General features: G+C 45.8%; 1 protein-coding gene across 13 annotated transcripts in view; it reads right to left on the minus strand.

Annotated features, from left to right (window-relative positions):
* The window catches only part of RIN2 (Ras and Rab interactor 2), a 216,871-nt gene that overhangs the window by 95,302 nt on the left and 95,797 nt on the right, over window positions 1-25,772 (minus strand). For 5 of the 13 annotated variants that reach the window (XM_023626031.2, XM_023626030.2, XM_023626036.2 and 2 more), the window contains one exon: window positions 3,765-3,857. In XM_023626031.2, the coding sequence (XP_023481799.1) occupies window positions 3,765-3,821 (57 nt within the window). In that variant the 5' untranslated portion in view covers window positions 3,822-3,857. The other 8 variants (XM_070247074.1, XM_023626028.2, XM_070247075.1 and 5 more) reach the window with 7 other exon arrangements.

A 25,772-nucleotide genomic window follows, 5' to 3' on the forward strand; every position in this document is an offset into this window, starting at 1 on the left:
ATACCAGCTCAGCCCGTGGGAGCTCCACTGTCAGTGGATAAAGTGAGTCTCCACGAGCCTGGAAGGGTAGCTGGAACCTGATGGGGAGAGGTGGAAGGTGAGGGAGAGGAGGCAGAATGGGGAAAGCCTGGAGGCCGGGCAGTAGCAGGTTTGGGCCACAGGAACAAACCCATGATGGCGCAGTGGCAGGAGCAGTGGAGGAAGGGTTGGGGAGGAGGTGGAGCACAGCCTGAAAGTCCTTAAATGTCAAGGCAAAGAGTACAGACCTGGTCCTGGGCCCCTCATGGAGCCAGAGTCTGCAAGCAGGCCACGTGGAGGGATGGAATGGTCTGGGAGAAAACACACACACATTCGGTGGTGGTGCAGGTGGACTACAAGCATCATCCACAGCACCCACAAATGAAAGAATGAGAATCTAAGTAAGGAGGCAGATGTAGGAAAAGGAAGAAGAGTGTGGACTTTGGAGACTTGAGGGAAATTTGCCAGCACTGGGCACTTAGCGTAGGTAGGGGTGGCTTGGGGGAAGCTGCGGAATTCAGGAAAAGGAGGGGTCAAAGATGACTTGGAGGATCTCTGCCCTAATGCAGGACCACCTGGAACTTTTCGCAGCCTAGATGATGTTTTTCTTACACAATCTCTTTCACACAACCCACCCTTGAAATCTTACAGCAATAGGTGTCTCATTTTATTACTTAGGTGCAGATAACTTGGACTGCCTTGTCCCGGGCATCACCTGCCTCCCGCTGTGTGTTTGCACAGAGACCTCCTAGAGCAGGAAGGTCTTATTTCTCACAGTGGTTGAGGGAAATTAAGAATGGTGCTGGGAAGGACTGTGGAAAATGTGTTTGTCCAGCACAGATTTCTGTGGCCAGAGCTTCCAGGATGTGGCTCCACAAGAACAACAACCACGGAGCATTCTCAGCCACCCCCGAATGCTCAGACAATGTGTGTGTTATCCACGACCCTCGTGTCCCGCGACTTTTCTGAGTCATTTCCACGAGCCAGGACAGACTAGAAACCACAAGTCAAGGCTTGCGACTAGTGGTTAGCAACTCTGATTTAAAAACACAAACTGGATAGGGGGAGATAAGGATGAAAAAGAGGTCCAGTGATTGCCTTTCAATTATCTACACTTTACACAAAATCACGTGAGCCCTAATGACCAAGACAGGGATAATGAGCGTGAAGAATTCAGCTGTGAGCCAAGGGCACAGCCATGAGTCCTCGTGTTCTATGAGATTGTCCTCTCCTGTCGTAGGGCATCGCTGGTGCCTGTGGGGAACGGCACCGCAGTAGCGTAAGAGTCACTCTGAATTTTAGCCCCACCCACCTTCCTAGATTATACGGACTCAACCTCAGCTCTCACATCAAAGGCCACCTTCTCAGGAAAGATTCCTCTGGAAGCCCGCGTTACATTATATTTTCTCAGTGCCTCTCTACTTCTCACACAAAGCGTTGTTTCCTCTTATGATTTATTATTATGCATTTAGTACTGTGATTATTTGATTCACAGCTTTCTTTGCCATCAGACTGAAAGCTCTATACAGTCAGGGATGGCTTCTGGTGCTTCTCTCCCAGGAGCCTAGGACAGAACCTGGCTGATCACAGGTGCTCAATAAATGTGGATAAATAAAGCATGAGGAGTTAAAAGAAGGGCCAGTCTGGCCAGGTGGCCTAGTGGTTAAGTTTACACGCCCTGCTTCAGCGGCCTGGGGTTCGTGGATTTGGATCCCCGGCACGGACCTAGCACCACTCGCCAAGCCACACTGTGGTGGCATCCCACATAAAGTAGAGGAAGAACGGCAGAGATGTCAGCTCAGGGCCGATATTCCTCGCCAAAATAAAAGAAGGGCCAGTGATGTGCTGAGTGACAAACCATCTGAGCAACTGAAGGCTACCCCAGCATTCTTAAAGCAGACCTCCAAAGCGTCAGTATTAAATGTCCAGAGGGCAGTTGACTTCATCCTTGCACATAACTGCATGCCTCAAGTATGGAATAATTATTTATTTATTTGTTATAATAACTGATAATAATATTATTCCATAACAACTAATTATGGAATAGCCATAGTAAAGAATAGCACTGTGTATAAAGAAGAGGAAAGAAAGAAAAGATGTGTAGGGTAAGTCTATCATCAACGTGGAGGATCCAACTTAAATAAATTAAACAATTTAAGCTCTGAAAACAAAAACAAAACAAATACAGACAATGCCGAGTTAAATAGTGCAGGCCACTTTGCCAACATTTTCCTCAAGGGCTTTTGACTCAGGAGAAATGAGGGAAGAGGCCTTGCCCTCAGCAGGTGCAGACAGGCCCCTTGCCTCCTGCCTGACAGATTCTTTCATAGGATGTAGCCCAGAAATACAGGCAAACTACTTTACCTGCTGTTCAACTGGGAGTTTAAAAAAAAAGATGTTTCCCAGGACTGCAGGAAAAACTGTCTACAACAGACCTAACAATAGGTTGTAGTGGGTCCAACAAGGTGTGTTCCTAAGGAATTTTCAAAGGCAATTTTGATGATACTCAATTTTCTCCTTTTGCCTTGACTTTAAATGCTAGTTAATACATACTTACAACCCATCACGGTGGGATAATTATTAAACATTGTCAGTTTCCCTCAGTAATAAAGTTAGGAGGTCTCTATATCATTCCTCCTTTGAGGAAAAGATCTGGTGTTTGAACACCTGCCTATGACAGATTTCAAATGTACATTTGAATTTTTCTGCATTTTTCTACTTTTTTTACAAGATTCTTTTATTTTCCAAATTTTCCACGAGTATGTACTATTTTGAGGGTGAGTGAAGGGACACAAAGCAAAAGCCAAAAGGAAATTATTTCTCAAGTGTCAATCAGAAATAACCACCAAGTCTTTTTTTTTTTTGAGGAAGATTAGCCCTGAGCTAACTGCTGCCAATCCTCCTCTTTTCGCTGAGGAAGACTGGCCCTGAGCTAACATCCGGGCCCATCTTCCTCCACTTTATATGTGGGATGCCTACCACAGCATGGCGTGCCGAGCGGTGCCATGTCCACACCCAGGATCCAAACCGGTGAACCCCGGGCCGGCGAACCCCGGGCCGCCGAAGCAGAACATGTGCACTTAACTGCTGCGTCACCAGGCCGGCCCCCCAAGTCTTAATTTAAAACACACACACACAGAATATATAAAACACCTATTTAGAATCTTATCTCATTAAGTTAACAAGGTAATTTTATCCCATTAACACCAACATGCATATAGAAAAGTTGTACAGTTTAATCAAGCTTCCTTGGTTCTCTCCTGCCTGACGATAAGAGGCCTCTGGGGTGTTTGATAAAAGACACCAGCAAATAACGTTCAATCAGTCTCGGGCGAGGCCCAGGAATCTGTTTGTTGTTGCCTTCTTAATGAGCTCTTAAGTGATTCGTACAATCAAGCAAAGTGTAAAACACATGGGTCTACAGCACTGCCTCACTGGAATGCAAAGTCCAGCCTCTGTCGTAAAATCATCCAGCTGAAAACAAACAGCTGAGCGATTGGCAAAGCTTGCCTCCATTGTCTTACGCAGGCTGGCATCTCTCTGTGCCCGGGTCCTGGGCCTGTCTGGAGCACTAACTCACAGAAACCCCAAGCTACTGTAAAACCTGGTAACAGCTCCCAGCTGGGCTCAGGCAAGCTCCCTCAGACAGCAGGCTGCCCTGCGCAGTTCACTGCGGCCCTGCAGCTCCCCACGCAGCAGAGTGAGCACGCTGCCGATCAGCCATCCCGATCAAGGCTTCCCTTTACCTTAAAGAAACTTCCTCGCTTGTCCAGACCGCGGGCACCCATGGTCCAAGCTGACATCTCCCCCAGCAAGGCTCTACTGCACGCCTGGGACTCCTGAAGGTAGAGACATTTTAATGGTTAGTTCAGCCTGTAGGAAATTCCTTTCTAAGCCACAGAACACTCACAACAATAGTCCTGCCAAGATCTTTTTCCGTCAATAACACAGTGCCATTTATTTCCCACCAAAGCCCTTCCACTTCCTTTCAGGCTGATTTCCTGCCTCAGACAGCACAGTTCCTAGACTGTGCCCCACCTCACTGCCCCACCTCCTCTTTCTCCAGCTGACGCAGAAGGTCTCTGGGACTGTGGAAAACAGAATGATTGCTTTGTGTTTGCTTGACCTCACGCTCAAGTCCGAAAGGGACCAATATGAGATGTCACCGTAATCTGCTCTGAAGCTTATGGACTGAATGTGGCTGATCACAGAGGGACAGCCAAAGAATGAGACCCTGCATGTCCGAGGAAATCCCGCTGGAATGGGATGAGGTCATCCTTAATGCTGCCAGCCCTCTACCCCGGCAAGGTCAACACAAGGGCACTGGGAATAAATCCCTCCATTTTCTCCATAGAAATCAAAGACTGGAATGAAATCCTGTGTCCCTGTTTGCAGAGGTCAGTTTGTGTAAGAAATAGCACGTAAACAGCTCCAGGATAACCAGGGGTGCGGGGGGGGGGGGTGCACTTCGGACACAGAGGGAAATTTAAAGGCATGGTTTGATTCTGATCATAACCATGGCTATCTCAGCTTGGAAATTTCCCTCCCTCCAGCACCAAAACCCAATAATCTTCCCTCTCGGCAATGAAACCTTCAGTGTCCACTTCTGAGTAAAACACATACATACTTGGGCATCTGGCCTTATGCTGGCCAGCGTGCACTCAGGAGACGTGGGGGAGCATCCCCACACCCTCCTTATCCAGTGAGGCTGGACCAGGAGCAACTACAGAACGGCCCGCCCACTCACAATCCCTTCCGCTCACCATAACACTCGCAAGATGCAGCTGGTCCTAACCACGACCAACACGGTGGAAGGACAACAAAGGAAATATTAAGTGAAAACATTTTCAAATATTAAGAGAAAAATATTAAGCGAAACAATCTTGTGCGACATTAAGGACTATTAAAAGGGGTTCAGCTTCGGGGATGGGGTGGGAGGCACCGAAGCCACCGCGGCAGCTGCCAGTTTGCCAAGGTTGTTTCATTATTTGCTGGGGGACAGAGAGCCAGCAGCACCAAAGGACATGTCAACAAGGGGAAAAGCATAATCACGCGATTTGGAGAGACCTCCATACGCACTAGTGAGCGACCGTCTTTGGAGGGAGGGTCGCTTCAGTGCCGGAATTTGCCTCTCTCTGTTCACATTCACCATGGGCTGCTACGACCAGTGGAATCCATCTAGGAAAAAATAATAATGCAGCGCACACCCCCCCTCCTTCCAGAAGCTTCACCTATTTTTGTCCTCTCTCTATGGCTCAGTCACTTTGAAGGTTTAGAGGTGTCTTCCTTGTGTTTCTTTCCACTTGCAGTCCTGCTGGGACGAAGGCCAACGTTCCCAAAACCTCCTGAGCAGGCTGGTGAGCTTTCCATCGCAATTCCGCTGACTCCAGAGTTCAGGTTCTCGGCTCAGCAGCTGAACGGAGCCACAGCCCCAAGCCCTTTGAAGTTCATCACTTATTAGCAAAGTCCACAGACTGCAGAGACTCCAGGAAGAAAACACAGTGCTGTGCTCAGAACTAAGAGTGAAATGGGAACCACGCCGTAACCTTCGGGAGCAAGGGATTAACTGTTTAGACCCAGAAGCACACAAATAAAAAAGTACACGTCTTGAAACCAAGCCTAATGTCTGCAATTCTTTTCCTTTCAGACGTTTTCTCGGCGAGGGATTTGACGTCCCACAGCAGTTAAGGAACAGCTCGGCGGCGAGAGCCAAGACCTCATTCCTCAGCCAACCTAAGTCCCTTTGTTCTGTTCAGAAGTTTCGCATACATGAACCTTTTCCGATGAGCCAAGACAGGCAGGGAATTTTGCCTATAGCAACGGAGCAATTTGGATTCCAGAACTTTATTCGTTTAATTAGCTGTCTGACAAATGCAGGCACGCACTTCAGCCTCAGGTGGTCCTCACTGAAACACGCATTGTGGGTTCCATGCCAGGCAGGCCGATGCCTCACACTTCTTCGGGAAGATGCAGGTCACATCCTCCGTCTTTACAAGGTGCTCCAGGATGGAGACAAGAGTAGGCAACACAAACAGGCTGCCCAGTGCCACCGTGGGTCCTTCCCACGGAATGAAATCCATGCGGACAGCAGCACATCATAGATTGTTCTAATTTTAAAAGGTACGGTTCTTAAGAGCCCAAAGGAAGTTTTAGTTGAAGGTCTTTCCTGCTGTAACAATACTTTCCTTCCCAAACCATAACCTCTAATACCTTGGCTTAATATTGACAGAAATTTAATATAAGTGAAAACAATAACTTCTTTCCATTCACTGTAGCCCACCCCTCCCCCCGGAAGTTACACCAGCAGTTTCATCCTAACCGCCGCCTCCCACCCCCCCCCCCCCCCCCCCCCCCCCCCCCCCCGGCCAATAACAGCCTGGACTAAGAAACAAATAAGGTACCGTCGTTTGAGAGGCTGCGAGATTCCTCCAGACTTACACAGTGGAAGCTTCTATTTTCCTGGTTTCCCTGAAGGGTAAAGTGGATTCTTAAAAAACAAGCCCAGCGTGTCCAGTGGATCTTTCCAGATGCTAGCTAAAAGCTAGCAAAGGAAAAAAAAAAAGCCCTAATGAGACTAAAGGACACTGCAAACACTTTGGAGCTGCCAAGCCTTTTCAATAACATCACTGCAGGAATGTAAACGAAGCCGGTTGCTCTGCGAGGCCAAAGGACAAAGGCAGGAAGGGAATATTTCTCACTCTCCCCGAGACACCAGGCTCTGCCACTTCAGAGTAAACCTAGCCCTGGTTTTCAACGTGCCCCAAGAGTGACAGCTGAGGTGAAGTCCATCCTGAGAAGCATAAAGGACTCACTGAGTCGTCTGGCCGGGCTCCCAGCTGCCTTGACTGCCGACGAGCAAGCCCGTTCAAGGCTGGCTCTCCAGTCCATTCCACTGAGAGCCACTGAGGACAGACGCCGAGGCAGCACACCTGGACCTTGGCTGCAGGCTGGCCACCGGGGACTGGAACGCAGAGTGCCCAATTTCCAGTCCACTGATCGACAGAGCTGGGCTGTCGCTGGCACTCTTCCAGCTCTACCTGGCCACAGGCCAGATCTCGGCAAGATGGAGGGTCCAAGACGGATCCTCTCTCCACCCCTCCCTCCCCTCTCCCCTCTATTTATTTAGCCCAAACAGTCAAACTTCCTATTTCATTTGTCTCAGGTCACAAGTGCAAACCCACAAGACAAGCAGCGGTTACACTTACATTGGCGTCCACTACACACAAGTCCGACTTAACAGAAACTTGGCTTCTGCAAGCCCTGGGTTCCCATCTCCAAGCTTCTGTGAGAGCTGGCCACAAAAGTGTTCTAATCACCACCTTTTTCTTCCTCTTTCTAGCAGTTGAATGAGGCGAGGCAAAGTGGACTTCAGTCCTTAGTAAACAAGGTCTCATTATTGTAATTATTTTACAGCCAAACTGACGGAAGCAGGAGAAAGTGACTCACCCCTGGGGACCTGTCAGGTCAAGGCCAATCCTGAAAAATGCACTTCACCTTTTCACCTGATTCCTCAAACGGCTCCGGCGACCGCAGGTCTGCTTTCTTCTGAACGCTTTTCGTCTTTGCTGAGAGGTAGAACCGAGTGGGGGTGGCTCTGTGTCTGCATCCAGGGAAGTTCTCTAAATATTTCCATAATTATCTTTGTACTACCACGGATTTTACAAGTTGGACAGAAAAAAACTATTCCAGGCTCTGGCTCGACAATTCAAGCTAAGTGAGTTTTTAAATTTTTTCTTTCTTTAAGCGTCTCGTATCACTGTCCAGCACTGATTTTCCTTCAGTCAATAGTCAAACGTTTTTTTTCAAGCAGTTTTAAGTTCATGAAAACTTTTCATTGAAAAGAGAAACGAATTTGTGGGAAGACATCAGAAACAAAGAACCATATTTCCAGCCCCCTTACTCAATAACCGTGTTTTAAAATAGAACTAGGAATGATGCTCAGTGCCTTGATTTTCCCAAGAGTAACCAAGGATAATTATAGATATTTTGGCAAGGTGCTCAGGAGTCGGTGCCTGTTCTGCCACACCTGGGGTTGGCCTGTAAAGGGGGCTAATTCCGGTAGAGGTCCCTCCTTTCCGCCCTTGGAAAACTGGTGTCTCAGAGACTCACTTCGTTCACACTGCAGAAGCTCTACCAATGCCCACGGGGCTGAGGTGTGGGCACTTGCACCAAGGGCAATGTGCATGCCCTGGGCAACATGTGGGCAGCTCTGCTGGTTAGAAATTCCTCCTGGGGCTAGCCTAGTGGCACAGTGGTAAAGTTTGCACGCTCCACTTCAGGAGCCCAGTGTTCGCCGGTTCAGGATCCTGGGCATGGACCTACACACTGCTCATCAAGCAATGCTGTGGCCGCATCCCACATACAAAATAGAGGATGACTGGCACAGATGTCACCTCAGGGCCAATCTTCCTCACCAAAAAAAGAAAAAAAGATGAGAAAAAAAGAAATTCCTCCTATTCTTGGATGAGAAACTGCCTCTCCCACCTCCCACCCAATACCTTCATTTTACCCCTTGGGTCATTTAAGAATTAGCCTCCTGCTTCTTCCTCTCCACATTCTTGCAGACATCCCTACCCCTCCTTTGAGTGGCAGCTTCTCCTGAGCATGGCTCAGGCCTCAAGGCTGGTGCCCTCTGCCCACCTGGAACAGGACTGAGAAGGGAGACGGGGGGCAGCTACCCCCAAGGGCACTCTCTTTCGGCATTTCAAAAGCATGTGTCTTTTCAAACCTCCTGGTTTGAAAAGCTCCACGTGGTAAGTGACCACGCACCCCGCATATGCGTGCAGTGACTTCACGCATAGACTGAGGAAGACTCACAGATCACACTGGCTCTTAACCCAGAGGACGCCGTGGACAAGAAGCCACACACTCCAGGTCTCCTCAGGGACCAACGGTCACCTGTGACCACTGGGCTTTACAGCTTTCTTTTCTAAGGCTCTCTGGCCATAGTGGTAAAAAGGGTTTGTACAGGTGGTTAATCTTAATTGGGGGTTATGACCTGGCAGCGCCTGGATTGAGTCTACACTGCAGACACTGTAGATGAAGTAAAACACTTTAAAAATTTTTGAATTAACTGTCTCTGTGACTCTGAGACAAGGATTCATGTCCAAGCGCCTTATTAGAGGTGCCTGTTATTAAAGGTGCTTATTATTTATTAGAGGTGCCTTCAGGAAACACTGCTCAGGGAGAGGGGATGTGACACGGGGCAGGAAGGGCGGCAATACAAGGTGAACTGTGGGTGGCTGGACATCAACCCTTCCGGGGAACTCTGGGAGCCAGCGTAGACCATGACTCAGAGTTGTCTCAACTGAGGCATCCGGGAGCTGGGGTATTTGTCTAGCTCCCCCCAGTCACTGGCTGAGAGCTGCCCCCAGGGGGCCAGTTCACCAGCACTTCCAACATGCCCCTGATGTGGGTACAATGGGCTCTAGCGGCCAAAGAGAGCCCTCAGGCAAAGCTGGCAGTTGGAAATTAGGCCAGCATGTGTGGAAATGCTAAGAGATATGAGAAATGCTAAGGGAATGGGAAGGGCTTGACAGTGTCTGCTTCAAGTGGCGACTTTACAAATTCAGGACATTTTGCATAGAATGTACATGCCTCGCTATCCAGTCATTCTGGGCTATCATTCCAGCATGAGCACTGGCCGACTCTGAGTGTCCTCTTTACATGAGATTTAAGCTCCTCCAGTTCACCAGTGCCCACCGACCTGGTCTCCTCATTCATATGCCCCGCCCGGCCCACTCATATCTTGTAGAGCGCCTGCCCTGCGAGAATGCAACCTGAGTGATTCTGCCCACCCCATCCCCTCAGTTGATTGGACCGGAGATGGACACCTGACCCAGGCGAGCAATTCACTGGCTGTCCTCAGATGAAACAGAATCTTCTGCTGGAGAATTTGAGTTGAGAGTCACATGGTACATGCTTATGCTCGAAAGCTGGATTTGGAGCCATATGCCAGCTCGCTTTATGGGCAGCAGATATCCTGAGTGAACAGATGAGACCATTGCAGCACGGGGGCAGGGGAGGGGAGAATGCACATGTGCAACTGAGAGTCAGGAGTCTTGGCCTCAGGCGGTTCCCACCCAGCTGGGCAGTATCAAGGCTCAGTGTACCTGATCCTGACAACACACGTCCCCTTTTCTTGAGCAGTTTGGGTAGATTTACATTCCTTTTGAGCAACTATACTTTGACCAAAACAGCTTCAGAAAGATGACCATTCGTTCTTTTAGAAGCAGGTAGAACTTTAAGATGTTTATCATCACTTTATCAAATGTTTAATTCAAAGATTTTGGAATAAAGCAAAGCACACACTGATGAAGAAAGAGCCCCATCAAACCGGAACAGACCTTGCAGGTGTCACCTTTGGTGAGGATGTCCTAGACGAAAACAGGAGAGGGAGGCCCTTGGACCATCTGAAGGAAGATGCTTCAATTTGGGGGTGAAGAGGATAAAAAAGGGGCATGTTTCTAACTCTTCTATCACCATGGCAGATGTGCGTGGAGCCTTTGTCGTGTGTGTTTATCTATTTTTTTAAAATTTAAGTTTCTGACTTGAATGAAACGGAACCGATTCAGCTTTTCTGATCATGAGACAGAGTTACAGACAGTTGCAAAGATGTTTTTACCCTGTTATTTCAATCTGGTCTTTGTGACCTCATGGAAGTTTTAACTCAATCCTTAATAAACACAAATATTTTAATTGGAATTATACCATTATTGATAATTTTCATGGAGAAAATGTTTTCTGGGGCATATCCCATTAAGCCATCTTGATTCCTTGGTCAGTTTCTTTATAAGGCAGTTAAACTATTTAAAACATTTTTCAGTTCTATTTCAATTTTGTACCTTTCTTTTCTTCCAATATAAGAATTTAAAGCTATTGAATATTCTATGTTTTATCCTAAAAGCTTTGTCGTTTTAGCTTTTATGCATAGATCTACGATCCATCTCAAATTAATTTTTGTGTATGGTGTGAGGTATGGGGTCAAGAGTCTTTATTTTTCCACATGGATATCCATTTAATTTTAATTTTATGGAAAGTAGTTTTTAGAGATGAATTCTGTTCCTTATAAACTTTATATCAGAGATGTGATTGATCAAACAGAATTCTGTATTCATGAAATTCTACTATTTAAAGTTCCTGCCCTGTTGGGCAGTGGTTGTTGTTTCTATTCCTATGAAGTTCCAATTTTCCTGGGTTAAATTTTGAATATATATTTTGCAAGATTCTTTGATGCTTTTGTCAATTTGTAGTCAATAACAATCTGACTGTGCATAGTTTTAGCTGTTAGGTTTTCTTCTACCTGTGTAATTTTTCTCAGACAAAGGTTTTTTCACTTTCCAAAATTACAAGATATAACTCATCAGTCAAGGTTTGGTCTCTCACAAATCATGCTGAGTGCAGCTTTACCTGTTTCATTATGAAGTGACTGTAATACTGAATATTTTGTTTTTCTTAGATAAACAGTAAGAAAAGTGGAAGCAACCCTCCTCAGGGACTCTAGGAATACTCTACTGCCCAACAGTGGACAATTAGAATTCTAAACTCAATACTCATGGTTCCTCTAATAGTTTTTTATTTTAGTTTATTTTTTCATTTAACAAACATCTGTAGTGCTCACTGTGTACTGTTCTAATTGATTTATTAACAACAACTCACGTAACCTGAAACAGACCCATGAGTTAGGTGCTGGTATTATTCCCCCAATTTTACAGGTTAGAAACTCTAGTTTCAAATGGTGACGAGGCATTCTTGTCCAGATCCTATTTTTTAAAAGAATTATTTTACTGAGGCCATACTGCCTTATAACATTGTATAACTTTCAGGTGTACATTATTATATTTCAGCTTCTGCATAGACTGCATCGTGTCCACCACCAATATTCTAGCTTTTATCCGTCACCATTCATATGTGCTAATGGTTTTTGTTTGGTTTACTAACAGCCTGTCATTAATGGAGCAAAGAGTAAAGAACATACACAAGGCCAAATGGGTACATGAAAATGTCCTATCCAAGAGGGTAGATCTCATGTTAAGTGTTCTTACCATGATAAAATAAAATAAAAGGTCCTAGGTGAAATCTTATGACAAACACATCTATGAAGGAAAAAAAGAGGAACATGATCCCCGTAGAATAAACTAGCCCCCTCAGGGAAAATATTGCCTGGAATTTCATGTACTAACTTGATTCTTTTTTCCTTCATTTTGATCCTCCATATGCTGTGTCTTTCCAAGCTTTCCACTTCACCATTAGGAAATTCACCCTCCCTTTTAATCAGTAATGTGCTGCAGAATGTTTAACAACTGGCTTTCCAAGGAATAAAAGCCCAAGTTTTAGCATTTGCCTATTTTGTGGTGTAAACACTTCCATCATGCGCAATTTCAAGCTACCAAAATGACATCAACAGGCTTGCAAAAGTCATGAAAATGTAAGCATCAGCCCTAGTAAGTACAGAGAACTGACTCCAGTTCACCACTGCGTTTAATCCACCCAGTCGAAACCACAAGGTCTCTGAAGAGGCTGCTTTTATTTGATTCTTCATACATTGAAGCAATAAAAGATAGCAAAAGTAAGAAATTAGATCTCCAGACTGAAACCAGTGCTTTATCCATGAAACCACATTATTTGTCCCAAGTAAGACATGAAATATTTCTGGCTACCATCTTAACCAAGTTAAATGGTACCATGAGGAAAACCTGAAGGAAGCCATATGTTCAGTCTGTTACTGTAGGCTTAGTACTTCCATTTCTCTAGAGGTTGAAGAGGAAAAATGATCTTCCTCCGGCCAATCAGATCCCGGGGATCCTACCTGCCTCATTCGGAGCAGCGGCTCCACACCCTCCGCAGCGCCTGCACAAATACACTCAGTAAATGTTTGCTGGGTAAGTAAGCGCAGGAGATTTTACAGAGAAGTCATCTAGGCTGAAAGGGAAGTTTTTAAGGAACGGCTTGCTTAAAGTAGGAGATAACAGAAAGAATCACAGCTTCAAGAAAGACGTTAGCTCGCATGCCAGGAACATGCACACCACGCAGCTGACCCATATAATATACTGGAGAAAACCAGTTTTTATACCACTTTGAAACATAAAGACATTGGTTTGGGGAGTCCACATGTTCCCTCTCTGGTTGGATTTTTCCCAGAGGATCTGTGATCTGGAGGCCTTTCCCGTCACACAAACCCACTTTGTTCTCTACGAGTCCCTAGCAAGTCATGTTTCTCAGCTCCTTCATTTTTACACAAATCAGAATTTTAAAGAGGTCTCCAGGTGTGCGTCCAAGTCATTGCATCTTCATTAGAGCCCACAAAACAGAACAAAAAACCCACCAGAACAGACTCAAAACCCCCAATAAAATATAACTGGCCAAGAACGTGGACGTCTCTGTATTTGTGCATGTACTTGCATCCGTGTGTTGTGGGAATTAGAGCCTTAAAATCTCTGGCCTTGGAGAACATTTGGGCCTCCTCTGAAGAACGCCCTCTTCTAAGCCCAGAGTCCATGTGGGACAGTCAGCGGAAGCACAGCATCCAACAGCAAAATAGCAAAATGCCACACCACCTTCTATATACAGTAAATGCCCTGCCAACACATATTAATACCAGCCAGACCTGCAGCCAGAAGCCAGAAACTATCTAGGGAGACAGATGCATAAAGAAAGAAACAGTTTCTCTCCAAAACAATATATTCGCTGTCTACAAAAGAGTCATGGAAACCCATATAGATCAGTAAGGTTCTCAGTGGTATCTGCTGCAGTCACAAAAAAGGTGGTTTTTGCGTCTGAAATGGGGCCTCAGAAGTTCAGGCATGTTTAAAAACCTCTCTTGGCTGACCAATGGCATTCGTGTCTTGTGCTGGGAGGGACAGCACACGTGACTGAGGTAATTCACAAATCCAGGTGCATATTACTCAGTTTTGCACAGGCTACAAATACCAAATAGCTCCTCTAGGCTCTGCATGCTCTCTTCAAGGCTTACACCCCCATCTTCTTGTGCAGGTATCTGACCCACGCTTATGGCAGGGCAGGCACGACTGGCATGGAGCCCAACGTTTCGGAATAGAGGCAGTGGGATCATCCCTTTTCCATAGGGAGTATTTAAAAGTGAGTACAACTCACGTCTAAGGAGGACTGCTTTGGGTCATGATAGCCTTGGGGCCAGACTGCCGGAAAAAGAGGAGCGAAGGACGAGGGCTCCAACAGGCCCGCGGATGGGCAGTCTGATGGATAGCAGGGACAGGCTGGCATTGACCTTGTCTGGGCTCTCATGCCTCTCAAGGGGATGTTGGGTGGCCACTAATATCTTCAGGGCCTGGGGCAAGAGGACAAATGGAAGCTCCTGTACTTTATGTTTGAATATTTAAAAGTCCTAAGTCAAGACTACAAACTGTTAACTATTCTCCTACCGTGACAAATGAACCTTTATAAGCCTTGGAAGGCCCAGTTTCAATTTAAAATTCATAGACTCTTCAGTGTTCTGTGCTGAACGTGGGGATATGGGGCGATCCTGAACCTGCTCCATGGCTCGTCACCCTTCTCCTCCCTCTGACAGCTCTGTGGTCACCCCAGCCCTCCTGTCCAAGCACCGTCCATCTCACATTCCCTCCCACCGTCTAGCCTACGGAAGCCACACCCAGAGCAGGGCAGCCCTGTGTGGAGGGCTGTGGGGGAGGGCAGGCGTGGATTCCCGAGTGCTGTGCATCTGGAGTGTAGTGGAGACGGGGAGGGAACGTAGGCTGCAGGTGGCACGACCCTGCAGACCTCTCCTTCCAGGCGGAGGGGTGAGGCTGGAGTGGACAAAGTGCACCGCCCAGGGCAGAGCCCCTCTTGCCCAGGCCTTGCAGCTCTACTGGGTGGGCGGGTTGGATCATCTTAGGGCGCACGGAAGAATCGACACAGCTCCCACTACCGCTTTTGTTCCTCTCCCACCGTCACTCCAGCCTGGTTTGCAGAAGCGTAAGGTTCAGTTCTGAGAGGCCCTGGTTACACCCTTGTGGCACCTGGAGAAAACAGACGGACTTGGATTCAACAGCCCTAAGGCATCCTAATTTTTCTCTAGCTCTTAATTCCAGTTTAAGAGGTCATGCTCTCTCCTTAAAGCATCCCAGCTATTGTGCTCCTTTGGTTTTTCTAAAACATTATAGCCCTTAGGCTATGGACCCCACCTCTTGAACGCCTCCTTCAATCGTATCTACATCCTAAACCATCTTTCTTTCTTCTCCTAGCATCCTCATGTGGGAGGTCAAAACACACCCAATAAGCACTGAAAAATACCTCTGCCCTGTGTCTGAGGTCAAGCCCCCATACGCACACTTGCTTTGGGGCTGGGGTAATTTTACGACCCTCTAAGATCAGCTTCTATTGACCTCGAGGTACTGCAGATCACAGAAAACTGGACAACACACCTGAGAGTCAGCCCAAAGCCGATTATCCTGGTAAAACAAGGCCTCCTTCTCTTTGGGTGGCTGTAACAGGCCTCCAGCAAAGGGGCAGTTAGAGGTCAATGCTTTGGTTTTCCTGAAGACTTTTCCCTCTTGCTCTTCTCCAGAAGGCTGAGAGTGCTTTTGTTAAAGCCAGGAGAGAGAGTTTATGTCTGCCTCACTGCTGGGCCAAACCAACCGCCTCACTGTCCCCTAACCCAGACGGGGGCTCTGGACTAACAGGGCCAACAGCCACTACTCTGGAGACACTGACCCAGTTAGCATATGGTACTTTGATTTACAAAGGGCTTTTATCTTTTTTACCTGGAAAACTCCCATACTGCCTGTGACGGCATCACACACTGTCTGGTGCCTCTATCTACAAACATGAGGCTCCCTACAGCCAGAAGCTTCTATTTTCACAGTCTCTCTCCACAGACCCCGTTCTCAGTTAGGCCTTGAGTGTTTCCTTTTCCTTTCTATTTCCCGTTTTTGATTATTTTCTATCCCTTTATTATTTCATCAAGGTGTACAAAGAGAGCAGACAGCAGTCAAATCATTCAGACTTGTGCATTATTTCTGGATTGCAGCTATTTATTTTGTCTGGTTCCAATTTAAAAAAAAAAAAAAACCAAACCAAAGCAAAACAAAACGAAGCATTTGTGGAGTCCTCTTCTTCCTTTCCTACCTCCTGTTCTAACTCAGAATATCTGTCTACAAAAAAGGACAAAAAGCAGCACGCATTTTTGGTTTCCTTCTCTAAAATGTAGCTTTGCATGCTGACTTTCCACTTAACATTCCGTTCCTCTGAAGTCCTTGCTCCCCTCTGTTAATGACAACACCAGGCCTGAGCCTCGGCTCCTCCCTCTCTTCAGTCACTCGCATTCTGCAGCGTCTTCATGTCCAATGTCTCTGCCCTCCTTCCCCTGCTCCACGTCTACTCAGGACTCGGACCGCGGCAACCTTAATGGTTTCAGCAGCTCCCTGATGTCTGGGTGTCCCCACTGTCTGTGTCTGCTTCACTCCGTCCAGCAGGCCCACACCAAAGGAATGAACCCAGCAGTCTGCTTCCCTGCTCGTAACCCAGTTTTTAGAATTGAATATCCATATTCCCTGGTTGGGTATTCAGGGCCCCTTTCTTTTTTTTTTTTTAAAGATTGGCACCTGAGCTAACAACTGTTGCCAATCTTTCTTTTCTTTTCTGCTTTTTTCTCCCCAAATACTCCCGATACATAGTTGTATATTTTAGTTGTGGATCCTTCTAGTTGTGGCATGTGGGACACCACCTCAGCATGGCTTGATGAGCAGTGCCATGTGCACACCCAGGATCCGACCCAGCGAAACCCTGAGCCACTGAAGCAGAGCGCGCAAACTTAACCACTCAGTGACGGGGCCAGCCTACGGCCCCTTTCTGACCAGTTTCCAACCCAATTTTCCAATCTCAGCAGTGATGTGTGTAGATTGGCTCTGCCCGCTCCAGAATAGAGACCTTAGAGGTCCCACAGAAGTGGAGCTAGAGAACATTCCTGACTAGCACCACCCATCCTTGTTGAGTATTTTCACACATGACATTTGCACGCTGTCACTCCTGGCCGCACGGCCAAACCTAGACCAGGGAGTTGAAAGTGGTCTACGTCGGCAGCCCTGGGCAGGCGAGATTCTGAAGCTACATAATGCATGGTGCGCGGCTACCGACAAGCAGCAGTGACTCGCCTCACCTTGATCCAGCTCCCTCATCTCTTGAGGGGTTAGCTGTGAGGTGCGGGTTCTGTGCTATCTCCAGGGGGATTCTGCGAGATCAGGCTCAGGTCACCCCAGCGGGGGCTGGCTGAGTAACACGCCTTCACTGGCTAACTGTTTCCTCACGTCCACACTCTCCCACCAGTGTTCCCGTTACCCCTCCAAGACTATTTGTACTTGAATCCTCACCTGCTTCTGGAGGCACCCAAACCAAGACAATCACAGGCAATCATGGACAGATGGACACACACACCTGATAATGCACTTTAATAGCTGCTTCTCCTTCCCCGTCTTCGGTCCCCACTTTCCTGCTGATGTCCCCTGAGATCACACATACCAGGGTACATGACTGGTTCTTGAATCCTTGTCTCAGAGTCTGGGTCACTATCTCTCTTAGGAATCCTGCTAATTACAACTAATGGAAACATTTTTGCCAATATAAAATCCAGAAAAAAATATATAAACATATTTTGAATAAAATTTGTCTGTCTCTGTAAATAACCACTATGCTTTGTGAGTGTAACTAACATTATCCAGTTACCAGTGATGAAAAAACTGAAATGAAAGACTTATTTGCAAATTGTTGCAAAGTTGCAAGTAAGTTAAAATGTTATGTTACATTCAGTGCAACTAATGATAAAACTATTTTGAACAGAGGATGTAATTTTTATTAATGGAGACTACCGTTTTTTTTGGTCCAGCCCTTGTAAAATAAATTCAAAGACTAAGAAGTGTCACCAAATGATTAGTCTTCTCAGGATACCCACACTTTGGTCCAGCTCTGCTCCCACCTGACCACAATTAAAGCTTTTAAGAAACTCCTCCTATTTTCCTCATCATAATCTCTTGCTTACTTGTCCATGGTAATCAGCAATTAATCCCAGCAATTAATCCCATGGGTCCTTGAATCAGTGAGGAGCTTTTATGTTGGAAGGAACAGAAAACCCAGTTCAAATTGGCTTAAAAATAAACAGTAATGTCTCCTTACAGAATGCTCATTAATTGCACGAAGAATGATAGTAATCACAATAGGAATGATAGAAAAACCAGACAACACCTTGACCAGGTGATCTAAACTGATATCCCCAGTGACAGTACACAGATTCTTGTTCCTCCAGACGGGATGCCCCAAGAATACATCCTCAATTACAGTATATTCCAACTGGAGGGGTGGAATCTGAAACTAATTATAAGGAAACATCATACACACTCCAGCTGAGGGATATTCTATAAAAGAACTGGCCTGTATTCTACAAAAATATCAATGTCATGAAAGACAAGGAAAGGCTGAGGAATCATGCCAGATTAAAAGAGATTAAAGAGGCCTGAACCCCTCAAAAAGAAGCAATCCTGGACTGGAGAAGGACATGCTATGAGGACATTATTGGGAAGATTGGTATCTGTGGTTTACGTAAAATACCACACCAGTGAGGAAGCTCCTGCGGGCACGTAAGAGAACCACCTGTTCTTAAAAACCGCACCTGGAAGTAGTAAGTGGTAAAGAGGTGTGACGCGGGCAACCTCTCACTCGGTTCAGAACATGACACAGCAAATCAGGCGAAATGGTACAAATTGGTGAATCTGCATAAATGGTAAGTGGGAGTTCTCTGAACTATTCTTCCAAATTTCTAGAAGTTTGAAATTATTTCAAAATATAAATTTAAAAGTCACTAAGGAGTAAAAGTGATTAGGGGAACCCAGTGGGCGTCAAGAGGTGGTCCTCATGAGGCATGGGCCAGTCCAGCGCTCCACGATTTCCACAAGGGCCTATGTCTCTGGCTTTCTTCCATCTCCTGTCCTGCCTTCCTGGGCTCAGTGCAGCCCAACCTCAGTGTGGCCAGTGGTGAAATGGCCTCACCCTCCCACCTCTACATATCTAGATACAAGTGAGCTCCCTCAGACAGGTGAGTCAGGGCCTTCTTTCCCAGAAACCCTCAAGTTTGAGAAACTCTGCTCTAGAAACACAAAACCTCATCAAGATGCCCCGGACACTTAGGATGTGAAGTCCAAACCCTTTGACTAGCATATACTAAGTGGTCTTCCCGAATTTGACTCAGAGGTTTACTTGCATTTCTGACTCCTCCCACGAGCCCACCCTCATCTCCCACACCTTTGTATCCTTGCAACAGTCTATTTAAAATGCCCCTTGCGTCCCTCACGACTCAGCTCAAGGACCACCTCCTGTGTGACTGTCCCCGCTCCCCCGTTAGGTCTTCCGTTACCTGGGTGCCCAAGGCCCCTCTTACAGCCTCCACGGCATTTTCATTCCAGGTTTCTGTCTGTCGCCCACAGGCTGTGTGCCTCTGCAGGGCAGGTGCCTGCGTGTTGTCCAGCACTATCTATACAGGGTGAAATGCGCCCAGGATATCTATAAGATGCGGATGAGGGCCTAACAGCTGCCCTGCCCACAGCACATGCTCTCTGGCCCAGGAAAAACTTGTGGAATGAATTCATGAGTAACTCTGATAGAACTTAAAACCGTGTTGGACACTAAACAACTCACTAAAATAGAATGTTATTCAATACAATACATCTTAATTAGTTTGGGTACTTTACTCCATGAAGGAAAATTACTCTGTTATTCAAGCCACATGGAATCACTGAGAAACTCATCATTTAGCCATTACGTGGAAAGTGCATATGTTCTAATTTCCTGTTTTTCTGGGAGAGGCCACTGTCCCAGCCTGGGTCAGGCAGTGTGGATTTGTGGCCCGGCGCTTCAGCAGCCCTGGCTCAGAGGAAAGACCGTCATCATTTTATATAGTAAAGTGAGGAAACCTCAGAAAAGCCACACAAATATCACATCACCAAACAGGGGGACAGCCAGTCTCAGCCACCATTCCCAGGCCTACCCTGGTGACAGCTCCAGTCGTAGAATCTAGCCCAGCTCTTTGCACACCAGAGTGCCCCACGACAGACATGTGACACTGATGGCTTTTCCAGCCCCTGCCAAGAGCAGGCTGCTGATGCTGCCCTTTCGTGGGCCACAAAAATGCCTCCAAGCTTAGAGAGCAGGCTGGCTTGCCCAGCTGGATGACATTTGCAGAGCTACTTTGGAGCCACCATCCAGAAGGGTCTAAATAACCTCCCTTTGATTCACCTCTAATTTTTAGCCAAATCATGGCTCTCAAAAACCTTCCACTGTAATGGAACCTGAGCACAACACCTTGACCAGCCATCAAGTCACCTGCCACGTGTGCCTCCTGCTATCAGGCATTTGGGAGGACTCAGCGTCACTTCTGTGGCATTCCCACCAGGAGCGCATGACCTGAATCCACCTGTGAGGAGCATCAGACAAACCACACCGAGGGCCACGCTACAAAACCACTGGCCTGAACTCTTCAAAAACGTCAAGGTCGTGAAAGTCAAAGAAAGGCCGAGGATTCACTTCAGATTGAAGGAATCCAAAGAGAAATGACAATTGAATACAATGAGTGATCCTGGAGTGGATCCTGAATCTAAAAAAGATAATAAAATTGCTATAAATGACATTATTGGAAAAATTGGTGAAACTGGAATATGAACTGTAGATTGAAGTATTGCGTCAATGTTAAATTTCCTGAATTTGAGAACTGTATTGTGGTGACATAAGAATACATCCTTGCTCTTAAGTAAACACTGAAGTTTTAACTGTTCCAGACGTGACGCATGCAACTTACTCTCAGATCATTTAGAAAAAGGAGTGTGTGTGTGTGTGTGTGTGTGTAGGAAACAGAATAAAACAAAGGTGGTAATATGTTAAAAATTTATCAATCTGGATAAATAAGTGGCATACTAGTATCCTTTGTACTATACTTGCAACATTTATTGTTTGAAATTATTTTAAAATTTAAAAGTCATTCCACCACCTCATTACACAAAATAAAACAAGATTCTTAGTGACTGTTTAATGCTTTAGAACTGCGCACCATGCGACATTGGAAAATGTTTCATCAAACAGAGAGGACAGGAGATTGCTTTATTCCATCATGTGTACAAAATAAGTTAGTCTGGAAGTACAACTTGATGTGTTAGTGTTTTTTAAAGGTTTGAACTTTGATATAAAATCCATTTGTAGGGATGTGTTTTGCTAATTTATAATGCAGTGCTTAAAATATGCAAAAAAGTTTAAAGATTGTATCACACACCTCCACATTCACCAGCCCTATGGATTCTTCCCTATGGTTTCCTCTTCTCCATCTGAGAAGTTACAAGAATTCTAAACTTGGTGTTCATCAGTTCCAATATATTTCTTTATATATTTGCTATATATGTATGCATGTGTACACTTTCACTGTATTTTTAAAAAACACAACTTTTATAAATAAACTTTGCATAACCTCGGTGGGACCCTCAAGGAATATTAGGGTTCCAGGGATCATAGTGTTAGGACCACTGAATGAACTGATCTTTCAGGCTCTTCAGAGATATTTACCCGGTGACCATGATTCTACATCCTTAGAAAATAACCTGAATACCATGACTATGATCCAGATCCATATCCATAAAATATATGTCACAGCACACCACCCAATGATGTGCTGGAACCCGAAAATACTGGCTCACAATAGTGAGTGTATACATCTCTTCCCAACTTGGCCTTCAATGAATGACATTACATTGGTAGCTTGAAATTCACCATGGTTGGAGTATTTACACCACGGAAATAGGCAAACTCTACATATGAGGGTGTTGCAAACATATACAGCAAGCCATTGAAGGCACCTAGCTCTTGTGTGCCTTTGATGTAAGAGACAAATTAAAGTTTGTCAGGTAGCCTTTCAGATACTCAAAAGGGAAAATGAAGAACTAAATCTTGCTAAGATTTCTCGGCCCAGATAGACTGCTATAGAAAATGCTAAGGTGAATCTAGATGATAATTTAAGGAAAATTGTCCAAAATATCCAGATATAATTATCCCAATATAATTTATAAATTATATTTGTCCAGTAGAGAAAAACTCTAAAGATTATGGTTTGATTACCCTGCAGGACGGTACCCAGTTTTGTATCTAAGTTGGTGAGCACATTTCAGCAGCCTTACTTTGAAGTGATGATATATGCATCAGTCTCCTGTATCCTGCTTTGAACCAGCTTGGCCATCTTGCTGATGCCTTTTTAATGGGTGAAATAAATCTTTTAAGTCATGCTCATTGTACAGCTGTAGAGGAGCTGTATTTTTAAAACTCTTTAACGATCATACTTCGACAAAGAAAATGTGAGTTGGAACTAAAGAATTTGGTCCTTTTTTCTTTTTGCCAAATTCAGTGCTGTCAGCCAGGAGGAGGAGAAGCTTTGGAGAAGTCAGGAAGGAAAGATTCAAAGGATGCTGTGTTGGATGAACTGGTCATCTTGTTCATCGGAGCCAAGCCTCATGGTTCTCGAAATGTAACCAAGTCTGGTTGTAACAAGAACCAGGAGAATCTTAACCACAAACAGATGGATGTTTTGCCAAAAAGCCTGGTGCCTCGCTGGGCAAACTTAACTAAACAACTTTATGAAAGTTCAACTGTTACCTCCCCACTCCAGAAAAGCGGACACGAACCCTGAAAACTATACAGTGCCACCCAGGATGGCGCAAAGCCAGGGTGACGTCAAGAGTAACTTTTCCTGCCAACTGTAAACCAGTGGGGTTTTGTAATTGTTGTGACTCTCTCTCTCCCAGGAACCTTTTAGACATTTTTTTCTAACTCACCCTCCTATTAAATTTCAACACCACAGATATACTGTATATTTGTTTATATGTCATATGTATCTCTGTGCTTTATACATTAAGAGAGTAAGATTTTTTGTCCCCCCCAAAGAACAATTTTTGGCTCCTTGGGACCAATATAGCCCCCGCTGACAATGCATGTTGTAAACTGACCATTATTAACTGGGCTCCCACAGCCTCGTGATGCCCACACAGGGCTTCTCACTGCCGCCTGGGGATGAACACAGCATGAAGACTGTGCTCCCGCCTAGGAGCATCTCTGCTTTCTACTGATGAACAACAACTTAAAAATGGCAGAAACAACACCAGCAGTTCTGAGCACTTGGTAGATGCTAGGCACTGAGCCAAGCTTTTATGTACTATGTCTTAGTCCATTGAAGCTGCTGTAACAAAAGACCACAGCTATTACAAACAACAGAAACTTACTGCTCACAGTTCTGCAAGCTGGAAGTCTGAGATCCAGGTGCCAGCATGGTCAGGCAAGGGCTCTCTTCCTGGTCAAAGACTCCTTGTTGTATCCTAACATAGAGAAAGGGGCTAGGGAGCTCTGTGGGGTGTCTTTTATAAGGGCACTGATCCCATTATCAGGGCTCCATCCTTATGACCTAAGTACCTCCCAAGGCCCCTAATACCATCACCATGGACATTAGGATCTCAACATACGGTTTTTGGGAGGACACAAACATTCAGACCATAACTTCCTGTCACAGTTTGGGTTCCCCCAGAAGCAAACCCCAAGACAAAGATTCGAAGGCAAGCAATTTCTTGGGGAAATGATTCTCAGAAATAGTGGTGGGTGAATGGGGAATAAGGCAGGGCAGGGGAGGATGGTTTCCATGCCAGTTACCTCTGTGGACAAGGGAAGTTTAATCCACAAGGAAGCTCTGGCAAACAGCATCAAACACAAGCCTCAGAGTGACACCCCCCCCCCCCCCCCCGCCGAAAGCGTGAGGGAGTTGGGGTTCTTTCTACACCAACACCCACCAGTCCTTGGTTGAAGACTCCTCTCAAAGGGCATTAATTCCCATGACTCTTTTGGCAGAGAGATGCAAATGCTAGGAGCCAAAAGTCAGGCTGGTATGAACCACAATGATAAGGCCCAAGGGTACACAGCTGGGGCACATCCATGGTCTCATACAATTCTTACAACATCCATGAGAGGTTGGCATCCTAATCAGCCCAAATTCGACAGATATGGAAATGAGGTGTAAAGATGTGAAATAATGTTCCCAAAGTCAACAGGGAGTGAGTGGTAGAGAGAAGGGATGACTCCAGAGGCCACATGCTTAAGACTATGCTATAAATTCATACTGCTCCTCTCCTGGCACATACATGCTGCTTTTCTTGATTTTTCCTATTCAAATTGATTCAATAAATTGCAACGACCCATATGAGACAGTGCTCATCTTGTATAAATCCACCAGTCGGCAAGGAAGGGAAAGATTTAGGGAAAAGATAATGAACCGAATTTTGAAATGGCTGAGTTTGAGTTGTCAGTAGGACATCCGGGTGGAAAGTTCAGGAAGCAGGTCCATCAACGGACTTGGCTCTTGAAGTGGGATACATGCTTGGGATACAAGCATGGCAGGTGTCAGCATGTACATGTTGTGGAGTGAATTTTGTCCCCCAAAATTCACATGTTGAAGCCCTAGCTCCCAATACCTTAGAATGTGACTGTATTTGGAGATAGGGCCTTTAAAGAGGTAATGGAGTTAAAATGAGGCCATTCTGGTGGGTTCTAATCCAATCTGACTGGTGTCCTGATAAGAAGAGGAGATTAGGACATAGAGAGAGAGGCAACTGGGATGCAGGCACACGGAGAAAAGGTCATGTGAAGAGGCAGCAAGAGGGCGGTCATCTGCAAACCAAGGAAAGAGGCCTTAAAAGAATCCAATCCTGCCAACATCTTGATCTTGGACTTCCAGCCTCCAAAACTGTGAGAAAATAGATTATGTTGTTTAAGCCACCAGTCTGTGGGTTTTTTGTTTGGCAGCCCTAGCAGACTTATATAACATGATAACTGACGTCATGGAATAGAGGGATCTACATGGGAGCCAAGAGATGGTTTTATTTCAAGACATTGCGACTGTTCAGTGGGGCCTGTGCTGCAAAGTGGGCAAGAAAGACAAGGACTGAAAGCTATCTGTTGGGTGTAGCAAAAAGAAGGAAGAATCAAAGAAATGAGAGGAAAATGGGAAAATTGGCATTTTATGCATACTATTTGATCCTCTCATCAATCTTAGGATGATAGTCTCATCTTGTCTAGTATCCTATAATTAATAAGTAGTAGAGCCAGGATCAGGGCCAGGTATGTTTGACTTCCAAGAGCCCTCTCTTTCTATTACGCCAAGCTCATCTACACTGTTCCTGAGGGGAGAGGCCCAAGGGCATCTCTGCGGTCTTATCCACCTTACCTTCTTGGAAGCTGAGTGGCTCCTCCCCCTCTTGTTCCTGCCAATTACCATCTCTTAGGAGACTAAGGTCCATTCCCGTTGTCCCAACAGACTAATGGTAAAACTCTTGGAATGGCCTGGCACAGAGGTATGTTCTTACTACCGAGCTGTTCTGCCTTTCCAGGAAAGCCTCACAGCCCCACAGTCTCCAGAGCCCATATCCCAAGCCCCAGGGTCTCAACTCAGCTGCTGCTCCTTGATCTCATCCACTTTGGGATGTAGGCTTCTGTCCTCTACAGAGTTCATAGCGGTCCCATCTTCTCCTTGCATGTTCTGTGCTTCCTGCCAGTTCCCACTTGGCCCTGGTCCCCACTGCCTGGGCATTTCCATCCAGGCCTTGCCAGGATCTCATTATGAAAAGCAGACTCAAACATTTACCCTGGACTGTAGGAAAACAGATGAGATCATGGAATTATTGACATTGATCTTTTTCAAGAAAACTTAGGGAGAATGGGGG

The sequence above is a fragment of the Equus caballus genome, chromosome 22, assembly GCF_041296265.1.
Source record: "Equus caballus isolate H_3958 breed thoroughbred chromosome 22, TB-T2T, whole genome shotgun sequence".
Lineage (NCBI taxonomy): Eukaryota > Metazoa > Chordata > Mammalia > Perissodactyla > Equidae > Equus > Equus caballus.